The sequence below is a fragment of the Oncorhynchus mykiss genome, chromosome 19 (assembly GCF_013265735.2).
Source record: "Oncorhynchus mykiss isolate Arlee chromosome 19, USDA_OmykA_1.1, whole genome shotgun sequence".
Taxonomy (NCBI): Eukaryota; Metazoa; Chordata; class Actinopteri; order Salmoniformes; family Salmonidae; genus Oncorhynchus; species Oncorhynchus mykiss.
This window is the reverse complement of record NC_048583.1, coordinates 62,756,848-62,772,199: the sequence shown is the minus strand read 5'-3', so window position 1 is coordinate 62,772,199 and position 15,352 is coordinate 62,756,848. Positions and strand designations below refer to the sequence as shown.

General features: G+C 44.5%; 1 protein-coding gene across 5 annotated transcripts in view; it reads right to left on the bottom strand.

The window, feature by feature from the left end:
• Window positions 1-243: 243 nt before the first annotated feature.
• Window positions 244-15,352, bottom strand: part of LOC110512290 (alpha-actinin-1-like) — a 116,224-nt gene continuing 101,115 nt past the window's right edge. For 3 of the 5 annotated variants that reach the window (XM_036955342.1, XM_036955345.1, XM_036955346.1), the window contains 9 exons: window positions 11,529-11,669; window positions 11,164-11,346; window positions 10,805-10,939; window positions 9,421-9,600; window positions 9,141-9,287; window positions 5,538-5,618; window positions 3,339-3,404; window positions 2,724-2,882; window positions 244-1,559 (listed from right to left, as the gene is read on the bottom strand). In XM_036955342.1, the coding sequence (XP_036811237.1) occupies window positions 1,401-1,559; window positions 2,724-2,882; window positions 3,339-3,404; window positions 5,538-5,618; window positions 9,141-9,287; window positions 9,421-9,600; window positions 10,805-10,939; window positions 11,164-11,346; window positions 11,529-11,669 (1,251 nt within the window). In that variant the 3' untranslated portion in view covers window positions 244-1,400. The remainder of the gene's footprint in view (window positions 1,560-2,723; window positions 2,883-3,338; window positions 3,405-5,537; window positions 5,619-9,140; window positions 9,288-9,420; window positions 9,601-10,804; window positions 10,940-11,163; window positions 11,347-11,528; window positions 11,670-15,352) is intronic. The other 2 variants (XM_036955344.1, XM_036955343.1) reach the window with 2 other exon arrangements.

Below are 15,352 nucleotides of genomic sequence, written 5' to 3'. Positions count from 1 at the left end.
TCATTCTGTTCTGAAGCATCAGGCCTTTACTAAGGCAGTTAGTTCTGTTCTGAAGCATCAGGCCATTACTAAGGCAGTTAGTTCTGTTCTGAAGCATCAGGTCATTACTAAGGCAGTTCCTTCTGTTCTGAAGCATCAGGTCATTACTAAGGCAGTTAGCTCCATCAGAGGCACAGCAGAGGTATATTGTGATACTATGTCAGTGTGTACTGTGGCAAAGTAGGAATAAGTCTTAAGCAATTATAGCAATTTTTCTTTCTTTATTTTTATTTTTTCATCAGGTGAAGAAAAAATACATTTTTTTGTTCTGTATAATAAAATATGTTAACTTTATTCATTTTCTGAAGAAAAACAATAACAAGAACGAAATACATTTCTCCCCCTCTTTGTAAACCTGGAGAGATTTGCTGCATTGCTGCACAGGAAGCAAGTGCAACTGAGGCAGAGTGTGAGGGAGGGAGTGGGGAAGGAAGGAAGGAAGGAAAGAAGTAAGGAAGGAAGTAAGGAAGGAAGTAAGGAAGGAAAGAAGGAAGGAAGGAAAGAAGGAAGGAACGAAAGAAGGAAAGAAGGAAGGAAGGAAGGAAGGAAGGAAGGAAGGAAGGAAGGAAGGAAGGAAGGAAGGAAGGAAGGAAGGAAGGAAGGAAGGAAGGAAGGGGAGGGTCTTTCTCCGGGGTGAAGTTTTCCCTAGGTACATAATCTAGAATCAGCATCCCCTCTCCCAGTCCTAACCTTAACCATTAGCGGGGGAAATGCTAAACTGACCCAAGATCAGCGTCTAGGGGCAAATTCAATGTAGGAAGCTAAGGGCGGTGGAAGGGGTGAAAGAGGAGAAAGTGGCAGACAGGATGACAATGGCATATAATATAAGGCCAGCAACATAGAAACATGTTTTGAGTGTTGTAGAGCAGAGCTAGCCTGATGCCATATCGATCTGTTCTGTTTTTAGCGCTGTAGAGCAGAGCTAGCCTGATGCCATATCTATCTGTTCTGTTTTGAGCGCTGTAGAGCAGAGCTAGCCTGATGCCAGATCTGTCTTGTGATGTTTTGGCAAACTGGCATGACAACGATGAGTGACGGTATGGTAAGATATCACCAACAGATCTGGGACCCAGACTAGAGCAGGGCTGTAGTGATGGCCCAGTGAGAACAAGATGTTGATGTCTTTTCAATCAAAAATACATATTTTTTTAAACATATTTTTACCAAAACTTACATATTTTCAACCAGAAATATGTATTTTTGACGTCTTTTCAAACAAAAGGACGTTTTGTCAACGTCTTGTGCTCACTGGGAGGGCAGTAGGAGGGTCTTGTGGGCGGTGGAGAGAGCAGGTAGACTGGTGAGCGACCTCATAGGACATAACCTCCCAGGTCAGGGGTCAAAGGTCATCCAAAGGTCACTCAGAGGTCACTCTCTCCGTAGAGTGCGGTGGAGAAGGACATGTAGTCCAGGGCGCCGGGGACGGCGTCGGTGCCGGAGTAGGGCGCCATGCGGGCGATGCAGTACTCTGCCTGATCAGGAGGCAACTCACGACGAAGCTCATCAGCCATGATGAAGTTCTGGTGTAGGAAGAGAGAAGAAGGGAAGAATAGTTTAGTTTAGTAAATAAGGATTTCATGTTTGATGTCTGTATTCACTCTATAGCCCTGCCAGATGATTATAGATCTGCTGTTGACTGTATAGCCCTGCCAGATGATTGTAGATCTGCTGTTGACTGTATAGCCCTGCCAGATGATTGTTGATCTGCTGTTGACTGTATAGCCCTGCCAGATGATTATAGATCTGCTGTTGACTGTATAGCCCTGCCAGATGATTGTTGATCTGCTGTTGACTGTATAGCCCTGCCAGATGATTGTTGATCTGCTGTTGACTGTATAGCCCTGCCAGATGATTGTTGATCTGCTGTTGACTGTATAGCCCTGCCAGATGATTGTTGATCTGCTGTTGACTGTATAGCCCTGCCAGATGATTGTTGATCTGCTGTTGACTGTATAGCCCTGCCAGATGATTGTAGTCATGTAGGGCGAGTTGGAACCGGTGTATATCTGAATCAAACGCGCCATTTTGACATTTTGGGGATATAAAGAAGGACATCATCGAACAAAAGGACCATTTGTGATGTTTCTGGGACATTTTGGAGTGCCAACAGAAGAAGATTTTCAAAGGTAAGGCATTTGTTATATCGTTATTTCTGACTTTTGTGTCGCCACCTGCCTGGTTGAAAATTATTTTAATGTGTTTGTGTGCGGGGCGCTGTCCTCAGATAATCGCATGGTTTGCTTTCGCCGTGAAGCCTTTTTGAAATCTGACACTGCGGCTAGATTAACAAGAAGTTAAGCTTTATTTTGATATATTTCAGTTATATTTTTCGGTTATCTTGAATATTGATATTTCTGTAGTTTGAATTTGGCGCTCTGCAATTTCACTGGATGTTGTCAAATTGATCCCGCTAACAGGATTGGCACGGGAAGGGATCACTAACAGGTTAACTGATTGACTGATTGGTTGACTGATTACCTGATTGACTGATTGATTAACCAATTAACTGATTGATTGATTGACTGATTGATTAACTGATTGACTGATTGATTAACTGATTGATTAACTGATTAACTGATTGTTTAACTGATTAACTGATTGATTAACTGATTGGTTGATTAACTGATTGATTTGATTGCTTGCTAGCTTGATTAATTGAATAATTGCTAAATGTATATGATTACCTTGTCCCCAGCCAGGACCTTGAAGGAGGCCATGACCTGGTCAGCGGTGTCAGTATCAGCCGTCTCTCGGGACATGAAGTCAATAAAGGCCTGGAATGTGACCACGCCCACCCGGTTGGGATCCACGATGCTCATGATGCGAGAGAACTCCGCTTCACCCTATTGGACAGGAACCATAAACACTATCACCAAGGAGACCATCACCAGAGCAACAAGCAAATTACACTGCAAGCATCACATCACATACTGCAGTTAGCAGATGGAGCTTTCACATAAAGGTGATATATAGACTGTTCCAAATGGCATACCAGTCCCTATAATATAGTGGACTACTTTTAACCAGGTCTCAGGCTATGACGTAAACAAACTATGCTTTTTATACTGTAAATGAGAGACAAGACATATTTTCTCGTTAAGAGATCAATCTGATCGTGATTGGTGGACCGTTTTGTTTCCAAATGAATGTGGACTGATCTGAGACAAGTGAACATTTGTTGCCTTTCCACAAATGGCTACAAGGCAGATAAGATACATATTGATACACTCATAGGTTCATAGGCACACATAGGAGGGTACTTGACAGAGGGCGAGATGGAACGGGTGGTTTGGCTTTACCATGTTGTAACCGAGGGAGATAAGGCAGGTTTTGAAGTCTTCCGCTTCCATCATCCCTGTTTTCTTCTACAGGTACCAGCCAGGGACAAACAGTACGAAGGAGGAACAGATTGAAAGGTGGAAGAGGAAATATGGGGGGGGATAAAGTAGGGGAGGGATGTCACAGGTACCCAGGTGGACATTAAGATGGGGGGTGGACAGAAGAAGAATTGAGGTACAAGGGGCATAGAGGTGGGTACAGGGAATACATTGAGGTAGAGGGGGGATGGAGGTGGGTACAGGGAATAAATTGAGGTAGAGGGGGGGATGGAGGTGGGTACAGGGAATAAATTGAGGTAGGGGGGGGGGTGGAGGTGGGTACAGGGAATAAATTGAGGTAGAGGGGGGATGGAGGTGGGTACAGGGAATAAATTGAGGTAGAGGGGGGGATGGAGGTGGGTACAGGGAATAAATTGAGGTAGAGGGGGGATGGAGGTGGGTACAGGGAATACATTGAGGTAGAGGGGGGATAGAGGTGGGTACAGGGAATAAATTGAGGTAGAGGGGGGGATAGAGGTGGGTACAGGGAATCAATTGAGGTAGAGGGGGGATAGAGGTGGGTACAGGGAATAAATTGAGGTAGAGGGGGGGATGGAGGTGGGTACAGGGAATAAATTGAGGTAGAGGGGGGATAGAGGTGGGTACAGGGAATACATTGAGGTAAAGGGGGGATAGAGGGGAATAAATTGAGGTAGAATGGGGATAGAGGTGGGTACAGGGAATACATTGAGGTAGAGGGGGGATAGAGGTGGGTACAGGGAATAAATTGAGGTAGAGGGGGGGATGGAGGTGGGTACAGGGAATAAATTGAGGTAGAGGGGGGATAGAGGTGGGTACAGGGAATACATTGAGGTAAAGGGGGGATAGAGGGGAATAAATTGAGGTAGAATGGGGATAGAGGTGGGTACAGGGAATACATTGAGGTAGAGGGGGGATAGAGGTGGGTACAGGGAATACATTGAGGTAGAGGGGGGATAGAGGGGAATAAATTGAGGTAGAAGGGGGATAGAGGTGGGTACAGGGAATACATTGAGGTAGAGGGGGGATAGAGGTGGGTACAGGGAATACATTGAGGTAGAGGGGGGATAGAGGTGGGTACAGGGAATAAATTGAGGTAGAGGGGGGATAGAGGTGGGTACAGGGAATAAATTGAGGTAGAGGGGGGGATGGAGGTGGGTACAGGGAATAAATTGAGGTAGAGGGGGGATAGAGGTGGGTACAGGGAATACATTGAGGTAAAGGGGGGATAGAGGGGAATAAATTGAGGTAGAATGGGGATAGAGGTGGGTACAGGGAATACATTGAGGTAGAGGGGGGATAGAGGTGGGTACAGGGAATAAATTGAGGTAGAGGGGGGATAGAGGTGGGTACAGGGAATACATTGAGGTAAAGGGGGGATAGAGGGGAATAAATTGAGGTAGAATGGGGATAGAGGTGGGTACAGGGAATACATTGAGGTAGAGGGGGGATAGAGGTGGGTACAGGGAATACATTGAGGTAGAGGGGGGATAGAGGGGAATAAATTGAGGTAGAAGGGGGATAGAGGTGGGTACAGGGAATACATTGAGGTAGAGGGGGGATAGAGGTGGGTACAGGGAATACATTGAGGTAGAGGGGGGATAGAGGGGAATAAATTGAGGTAGAAGGGGGATAGAGGTGGGTACAGGGAATACATTGAGGTAGAAGGGGGATAGAGGTGGGTACAGGGAATACATTGAGGTAGAAGGGGGGATGGAAGGGAATACATTGAGGTAGAGGGGGGATGGAAGGGAATACATTGAGGTAGAGGGGGGATGGAAGGGAATACATTGAGGTAGAGGGGGGGATGGAAGGGAATACATTGAGGTAGAAGGGGGATGGAAGGGAATACATTGAGGTAGAGGGGGGGATGGAAGGGAATACATTGAGGTAGAGGGGGGGATGGAAGGGAATACATTGAGGTAGAGGGGGGGATGGAAGGGAATACATTGAGGTAGAGGGGGGGATGGAAGGGAATACATTGAGGTAGAAGGGGGATGGAAGGGAATACATTGAGGTAGAGGGGGGGATGGAAGGGAATACATTGAGGTAGAGGGGGGATGGAAGGGAATAAAAAAAACAAAAAGAACAAAATGACATCGTTAACCTCAGGCCCCTGCAGTGTGGAGCGGTGTTCAGTACCTGTGCATCGTTGGCGATATCGAAGCCCAGACTGATCAGGCAGGCCTTGAACTCCTCAGCCCCCAGAGTGCCCGAGTGGTCCTGGGGTGTCAGGTGTGGTAGGGGCCAGGTGTGAAGGGTCAGATGTGCCAGGTGTGAAGAGCCAGGTAGGAGCCCAGGCCAGGTGTGCCAGGTGTGAAACGCCAGGTACAGGGCAAGGCCAGGTATACCAGGTGTGAAGGGCCATGTGGAGGTGTGCCAGGTATCAGGTGAAGCCACAGTTCATGCAGCACAGCACACATGGAACAAGTGTGTCAGGGGGGTGTCAGAGGGGTTGTCAGAGGGGTGTCAGTGAAAGGGTTGGGTGAAGTAGACAGGAGAGGTAGGGTAGATAGGAGAGGGTAGGGGTGTGTCATGCAGAAAGAGATGTGGGGTGTTGGATTGACAAGGGGATGGATATAGGGGTGGATGGTTGATAAGGAGTTGGGGATAAGGGTGGATGGATGATAAGGGGTTGGGGATAGGGATGGATGGATGGATGATAAGGAGTTGGGGATAAGGGTGGATGGATGATAAGGGGTTGCATATAGGGGTGGATGGATGATAAGGGTGGATGGATGATAAGGGGTTGGATATAGGGGTGGATGGATGATAAGGGGTTGGATATAGGGGTGGATGGATGATAAGAGGTTGGATATAGGGGTGGATGGATGATAAGGGGTTGGATATAGGGGTGGATGGATGATAAGGGTGGATGGATGATAAGGGGTTGGGGATAGGGGTGGATGGTTGGTACGGGGTTGGGGATAGGGGTGGATGGTTGATACGGGGTTGGGGATAGGGGTGGATGGTTGGTACGGGGTTGGGGATAGGGGTGGATGGATGATAAGGGGTTGGGGATAGGGGTGGATGGATGATAAGGGGTTGGGGATAGGGGTGGATGGTTGGTACGGGGTTGGGGATAGGGGTGGATGGATGATACGGGGTTGGGGATAGGGGTGGATGGATGATACAGGGTTGGGGATAGGGGTGGATGGTTGGTACGGGGTTGGGGATAGGGGTGGATGATTGATTAGGGGTCGGGGATAGGGGTGGATGATTGATAAGGGGTCGGGGATAGGGGTGGATGGATGATACGGGGTTGGGGATAGGGGTGGATGGATGGATGATAAGGGGTTGGGGATAGGGGTGGATGGATGATACGGGGTTGGGGATAGGGGTGGATGGATGATAAGGGGTTGGGGATAGGGGTGGATGGTTGATAAGGGGTTGGGGATAGGGATGGATGGATGATACGGGGTTGGGGATAGGGGTGGATGGATGATAAGGGGATAGGGGTGGATGGATGATAAGGGGTTGGGGATAAGGGAGTACGGTTGATAAGGGGTTGGGGATAGGGGTGGATGGATGATAAGGGGTTGGGGATAGGGGTGGATGGATGATAAGGGGTCGGGGATAGGGGTGGATGGTTGATAATGGGTTGGGGATAGGGGTGGATGGATGATAAGAGGTTGGGGATAAGGGTGGATGGATGATAAGGGGTTGGGGATAAGGGAGTGCGGTTGATAAGGGGTTGGGGATAGGGGTGGATGGATGATAAGGGGTTGGGGATAGGGGTGGATGGATGATAAGAGGTTGGGGATAAGGGTGGATGGATGATAAGGGGTTGGGGATAAGGGAGTACGGTTGATAAGGGGTTGGGGATAGGGGTGGATGGATGATAAGGGGTTGGGGATAAAGGTGGATGGATGATAAGGGTGGATGGATGATACGGGGTTGGGGCCATGCACAAGAAGAGACAGAGAACACAATACACGTTAGGACCTGAGGTGCTGAGGCTGTGACACAGTGCTGTGTTTGGTCCAGTGACAGGACATTCATTCAGAGGTAGTTCGGCACAGTGTGACAGGCAAACGGCTTTGTGTTACGGTGTGCGACAGGCATATATGTCCCTCATACATCAAGTAACACAGTGGTTCCCAAAGTCAAGTGGTGAACATTTAGGTTTTTGCCCCTCGGAACTGATTCAGAAATTCTTGTGCTGGGGAGGGGCGGGGGGAGAGGGGGGGAGGGGCGGGGGGGGAGGGGCGGGGGGGGAGGGGGAGAGGGGGAGAGGCAGGGGGGAGAGGGGGAGTTTGTGAAACCCTGGTATAAAACATATTTTTCCCCTTAGTCTGAGACATGACTGTAAAACCTTGTAAGGCCATAGGGACACGCTCTACAGCCACATGTCTCTGGGGGAAAAGTTGTCCCTACATATCTGCCTCCAATAGACTCCAATAAACCTCACGAACTCATAACCTAAAAACAACAACATAACATAACCGCCCTAAAAAAACTCTGCGTCATCGCCAGCGAGCGGAAAGACATGACAGACACTAGAACGACTTCCCTTCCATGACAGACACTAGAACGATTTCCCTTCCATGACAGACACTAGAACGATTTCCCTTCCATGACAGACACTAGAAGGATTTCCCTTCCATGACAGACACTAGAACGATTTCCCTTCCATGACAGACACTAGAACGATTTCCCTTCCATGACAGACACTAGAACGACTTCCCTTCCATGACAGACACTAGAACGACTTCCCTTCCATGACAGACACTAGAACGACTTCCCTTCCATGACAGACACTAGAACGATTTCCCTTCCATGACAGACACTAGAACGATTTCCCTTCCATGACAGACACTAGAACGATTTCCCTTCCATGACAGACACTAGAAGGATTTCCCTTCCATGACAGACACTAGAACGATTTCCCTTCCATGACAGACACTAGAACGATTTCCCTTCCATGACAGACACTAGAAGGATTTCCCTTCCATGACAGACACTAGAACGATTTCCCTTCCATGACAGACACTAGAACGATTTCCCTTCCATGACAGACACTAGAACGATTTCCCTTCCATGACAGACACTAGAACGATTTCCCTTCCATGACAGACACTAGAACGATTTCCCTTCCATGGTTATTTAACTGCGGTTATTACTGACTGCTGAACAACAGCGTGGCTACGGAAGAATGCATGAGGTCATGGAGAAACGTAACGGTGGAGTCCATCTACAAAGGCTCGGTTGGGGATACGGAGGAGTGTGTAGGAAGGAAGGGAAGTGTGTAATATAAAAATTTTAAAAAATCAATCCATAATAGGTTGTGTTCTTCACACTGATGTAAACACTGTGATCTGGGAGAGGGGAGAGGGGGGGGGGGGGGGGGGGGGGGGGTAAGGTATAGTCTCTGGAACAGTTTGTGATCTTATATCTCCCCTCATATACTCATAAATATCAGTAGGGTAGACAATGAGTGTACTGTGAAACCTCTTCTTCTCTGCTCTATGGCCTGTAGTCTCCATGAAACTGACCCTAAAACGGTCTACCCCCCTTCCACAGCACCTCTTCCTCCCTGTACGGTCTCTTCTCTGCTCCATGCCCTGTAGTCTCCGTGAAACTGACCCTAAAACGGTCTACCCCCCCCCCCCCCCCCCACAGCACCTCTTCCTCCCTGTACGGTCTCTTCTCTGTGAAACTGACCCTAAAACGGTCTACCCCCCCCCCCCCCCCCACACACAGCACCTCTTCCTCCCTGTATGGTCTCTTCTCCGTGAAACTGACCCTGTCGAAGTGGTTGAAGGAGGCTCTGAACTCGTTCATCTGGTCCTGGCTGATGCCCTTGGCGTCCCTCGTCAGAATCTGGTTCTCGATCTCGTTGATGGTTCTGGCGATGGTGGTCAAGAGCTGCTCCCAGCCCACACGGATATGCTGCGGGGAGGGGGGGGGGGGTGATCAGACCCAAGATAGTCATCGTAATGTCACACATTCAAAAACGTATTGTGAAGGTTCTGCGGGTCCCAATAAGAATTGTACCCGATCTCGATATCGTTTGCGTTCTTACCTCCATGGTGTAGTTGGTGTGCTTGTTGTCGAAGATGAGAGCTTCCTGAATCAGTTGGTGGTCTCCCTCCAATTGGTCGATCTTTGGCTTGTAGTTGACAATGTTCTTCTCGTATTGGCGGAGGTGGGTCAGCTGATCCTCCAGGGTTCCGTGCATCTCGATGGAGATGCGACCAATCTCCTGCAGAGAGAGAAACACAGAGGTGGAGGAGGAGGGGGTTCATTCTGCCAAGTATGAAACCATCCCCAGGAGAGGGAGGGTTAAACCCCAACTGGACAGAATAGAGACTAGAGAACAGAGACTGTTTGAATTGGTTGGTGAAAAACAGGCATGAGAACAAAGAACCAAAACTGCTCTCACCTCTAACCCGGACCCGACCGATCTAAACCAGCACCTCGAACCCGACCGATCTAAACCAGCACCTCGGACCCGACCGCTCTAAACCAGCACCTCGGACCCGACCGATCTAAACCAGCACCTCGGACCCGACCGATCTAAACCAGCACCTCGGACCCGACCGCTCTGAGAACACTGACTATGAAGTGACACTCTTTTTAATGGGGGTCCGTGGGGCCGGACGGCAGGGGCTGGTAATATGAGTTGTGGATTGTACACCCAGGACGCTAGTATTGTAGTCAAGTCACTAAACCACAAGTCCAGTCACAAGTCCCAAGCATTCAGAGTCCAAGTCCAGTCACAAGTCCCAAGCATTCAGAGTCCAAGTCCAGTCACAAGTCCCAAGCATTCAGAGTCTTTCATTCAGAGTCCAAGTCCAGTCACAAGTCCCAAGCATTCAGAGTCTTTCATTCAGAGTCCAAGTCCAGTCACAAGTCCCAAGCATTCAGAGTCCAAGTCCAGTCACAAGTCGCAAGCATTCAGAGTCTTTCATTCAGAGTCCAAGTCCAGTCACAAGTCCCAAGCATTCAGAGTCTTTCATTCAGAGTCCAAGTCCAGTCACAAGTCGCAAGCATTCAGAGTCTTTCATTCTGAGTCCAAATCCAGTTCTGCAGGACATTACAGTGCAGTGTTCTGATATTGATAGCAATACCCCCAAAGGAACCTATGGAGCCAGTAAGTTATAATACCAGTAGTAATGGTCCTTTCTGCTCTGCCTGGACTTTGGACCATGGAAATAGAATGAATAGAACATTCTGGTTCTCTACTCTGGGTCACCTCCATCTTGTTTTCGATCCAAGGCCCTGATGACGTTGGCATGGTTGGGTTAGGATTAGGGTAAAGGTTAGAGGTCAGGGGTTGGTCTAGGATAAGTGTGTGGACTGACTTCCATCTTGGTCTGGATCCAGGGCCCGATGACGTTGGCTTGGTTGGATTAGGGTAAAGGTTAGAGGTCAGGGGTTGGTCTAGGATATGTGTGTGGACTGACCTCCATCTTGGTCTGGATCCAGGGCCCGATGACGTTGGCTTGGTTGGCGAACTGCCTGCGGAGACGCTCGTTGTTCTGCTGCCGGGCGTGCTCTTCGATCAGAGCCTGGTCCCTCTGGGGAACCAGCTGTCTCACCTGGGGAATGACAGACAACGGGACACACACGTAGTTAGACCCACGAGGGCTCGTTTTATCCCTCTGCTATCTAAGTACCTTGGTCACCTGATGAGGTTTAACCCCTTGGACACTAGATGATAATAAGAAGGTAGTGCAGGAATCCTCCAACCAGGATTTCTGGAGAACTTGGGAATTTTGGGAGTGTTACCAGGAATTTTTTGCAACTCTAGTTGCTGGTGTACCTTGTCCCATTTGGCGTTGATGCCCTGAGGGTTGATGGTGGTGTAAGGGTTGGTACCAGCCATGTTCACATGATAGGTGGCCACTATCTTGGCGATCTCATTGTGGATTCCCAGGATGGCACCGCGTTCCTTATCCGCATCAGGGAGAGTGGCTTTAAACTGCTCGTGGGCTGTACTGAGACCCTGTGGGAGGGAAAGACAGACAGAGACACACACACACACACACACACACACACACACACACACACACACACACACACACACAGGATCAAAAGATGCCAAGAATTGTGTTTTTAAATCTGTGTGTGTGTGTGTGCATGCGTGCGTGCGTATGTGTGTGTGTGTGTGCATGTGTATACGCTAACCTGTATCTCCTCTATGGTGTGAACTATAAAGGTGTCCTGCAGATCCTCCATGGCTCCCTCCATCCAGTTGTTGAACGGAGCAGCTCGCTTGGCAAACTCCAGATATAACTCGTCTATGGTCTCCAGAAGCTTCTCAGTTCTCTGTTTCAGAGAGAGAGAGAGAGAGCGAGAGAGAGAGAGAGAGAGAGAGAGAGAGAGAGAGAGAGAGACAGAGAGAGAGAGAGAGAGAGAGAGAGAGAGAGAGAGAGAGAGAGAAAGAAAACGGTCAGCGCATTGTTAAGACTGGGAGCAAGACGAAAGTCAATTGACTACATTGAACACAAAGGACTAGAGATGAGAATCATCTAGAATAATAATCACAAAGGACTACAGATGAGAGTCATCTAGAATAATAATCACAAAGGACTACAGATGAGAGTCATCTAGAATAATAATCACAAAGGACTACAGATGAGAATAATCTAGAATAATAATCACAAAGGACTACAGATGAGAATAATCTAGAATAATAATCACAAAGGACTACAGATGAGAATAATCTAGAATAATAATCACAAAGGACTACAGATGAGAATAATCTAGAATAATAATCACAAAGGACTACAGATGAGAAATCATCTAGAATAATAATCACAAAGGACTACAGATGAGAAATCATCTAGAATAATAATCACAAAGGACTACAGATGAGAATCATCTAGAATAATAATCACAAAGGACTACAGATGAGAGTCATCTAGAATAATAATCACAAAGGACTACAGATGAGAATAATCTAGAATAATAATCACAAAGGACTACAGATGAGAATAATCTAGGATAATAATCACAAAGGACTATAGATGAGAATCCTCTAGGATAATAATCACAAAGGACTACAGATGAGAATAATCTAGAATAATAATCACAAAGGACTACAGATGAGAATAATCTAGAATAATAATCACAAAGGACTACAGATGAGAATCATCTAGAATAATAATCACAAAGGACTACAGATGAGAATAAACTAGAATAATAATCACAAAGGACTACAGATGAGAATCATTTAGAATAATAATCACAAAGGACTACAGATGAGAATAATCTAGAATAATAATCACAAAGGACTACAGATGAGAAATCATCTAGAATAATAATCACAAAGGACTACAGATGAGAATCATTTAGAATAATAATCACAAAGGACTACAGATGAGAGTCATCTAGAATAATAATCACAAAGGACTACAGATGAGAGTCATCTAGAATAATAATCACAAAGGACTACAGATGAGAATCATCTAGAATAATAATCACAAAGGACTACAGATGAGAATAATCTAGAATAATAATCACAAAGGACTACAGATGAGAATAATCTAGAATAATAATCACAAAGGACTACAGATGAGAAATCATCTAGAATAATAATCACAAAGGACTACAGATGAGAAATCATCTAGAATAATAATCACAAAGGACTACAGATGAGAATCATCTAGAATAATAATCACAAAGGACTACAGATGAGAATCATCTAGAACAATAATCACAAAGGACTACAGATGAGAAATAATCTAGAATAATAATCACAAAGGACTACAGATGAGAATAATCTAGAATAATAATCACAAAGGACTACAGATGAGAATAATCTAGAATAATAATCACAAAGGACTACAGATGAGAAATCATCTAGAATAATAATCACAAAGGACTACAGATGAGAATAATCTAGAATAATAATCACAAAGGACTACAGATAAATCATCTAGGATAATAATCACAAAGGCCTACAGATGAGAATCATCTAGGATAATAATCACAAAGGACTACAGATGAGAATCATCTAGGATAATAATCACAAAGGACTACAGATGAGAATAATCTAGAATAATAATCACAAAGGACTACAGATGAGAATAATCTAGGATAATAATCACAAAGGACTACAGATGAGAATCATCTAGAATAATAATCACAAAGGACTACAGATGAGAATAATCTAGAATAATAATCACAAAGGACTACAGATGAGAATAATCTAGAATAATAATCACAAAGGACTACAGATGAGAATCATCTAGAATAATAATCACAAAGGACTACAGATGAGAATAATCTAGAATAATAATCACAAAGGACTACAGATGAGAAATCATCTAGAATAATAATCACAAAGGACTACAGATGAGAATAATCTAGAATAATAATCACAAAGGACTACAGATGAGAAATCATCTAGGATAAGAATCACAAAGGACTACAGATGAGAAATCATCTAGAATAATAATCACAAAGGACTACAGATGAGAATCATCTAGAATAATAATCACAAAGGACTACAGATGAGAATCATTTAGAATAATAATCACAAAGGACTACAGATGAGAATAATCTAGAATAATAATCACAAAGGACTACAGATGAGAAATCATCTAGGATAAGAATCACAAAGGACTACAGATGAGAAATCATCTAGAATAATAATCACAAAGGACTACAGATGAGAATAATCTAGAATAATAATCACAAAGGACTACAGATGAGAATCATTTAGAATAATAATCACAAAGGACTACAGATGAGAATAATCTAGAATAATAATCACAAAGGACTACAGATGAGAAATCATCTAGAATAATAATCACAAAGGACTACAGATGAGAATAATCTAGAATAATAATCACAAAGGACTACAGATGAGAATAATCTAGAATAATAATCACAAAGGACTACAGATGAGAAATCATCTAGAATAATAATCACAAAGGACTACAGATGAGAATAATCTAGAATAATAATCACAAAGGACTACAGATGAGAATCATCTAGAATAATAATCACAAAGGACTACAGATGAGAGTCATCTAGAATAATAATCACAAAGGACTACAGATGAGAATCATCTAGAATAATAATCACAAAGGACTACAGATGAGAATAATCTAGAATAATAATCACAAAGGACTACAGATGAGAGTCATCTAGAATAATAATCACAAAGGACTACAGATGAGAATAATCTAGAATAATAATCACAAAGGACTACAGATGAGAAATCATCTAGGATAAGAATCACAAAGGACTACAGATGAGAAATCATCTAGAATAATAATCACAAAGGACTACAGATGAGAATCATCTAGAATAATAATCACAAAGGACTACAGATGAGAATAATCTAGAATAATAATCACAAAGGACTACAGATGAGAATCATTTAGAATAATAATCACAAAGGACTACAGATGAGAATAATCTAGAATAATAATCACAAAGGACTACAGATGAGAAATCATCTAGAATAATAATCACAAAGGACTACAGATGAGAATAATCTAGAATAATAATCACAAAGGACTACAGATGAGAAATCATCTAGAATAATAATCACAAAGGACTACAGATGAGAATAATCTAGAATAATAATCACAAAGGACTACAGATGAGAATCATCTAGAATAATAATCACAAAGGACTACAGATGAGAGTCATCTAGAATAATAATCACAAAGGACTACAGATGAGAATCATCTAGAATAATAATCACAAAGGACTACAGATGAGAATAATCTAGAATAATAATCACAAAGGACTACAGATGAGAGTCATCTAGAATAATAATCACAAAGGACTACAGGTGAGAATAATCTAGAATAATAATCACAAAGGACTACAGATGAGAGTCATCTAGAATAATAATCACAAAGGACTACAGATGAGAGTCATCTAGAATAATAATCACAAAGGACTACAGATGAGAATAATCTAGAATAATAATCACAAAGGACTACAGATGAGAGTCATCTAGAATAATAATCACAAAGGACTACAGATGA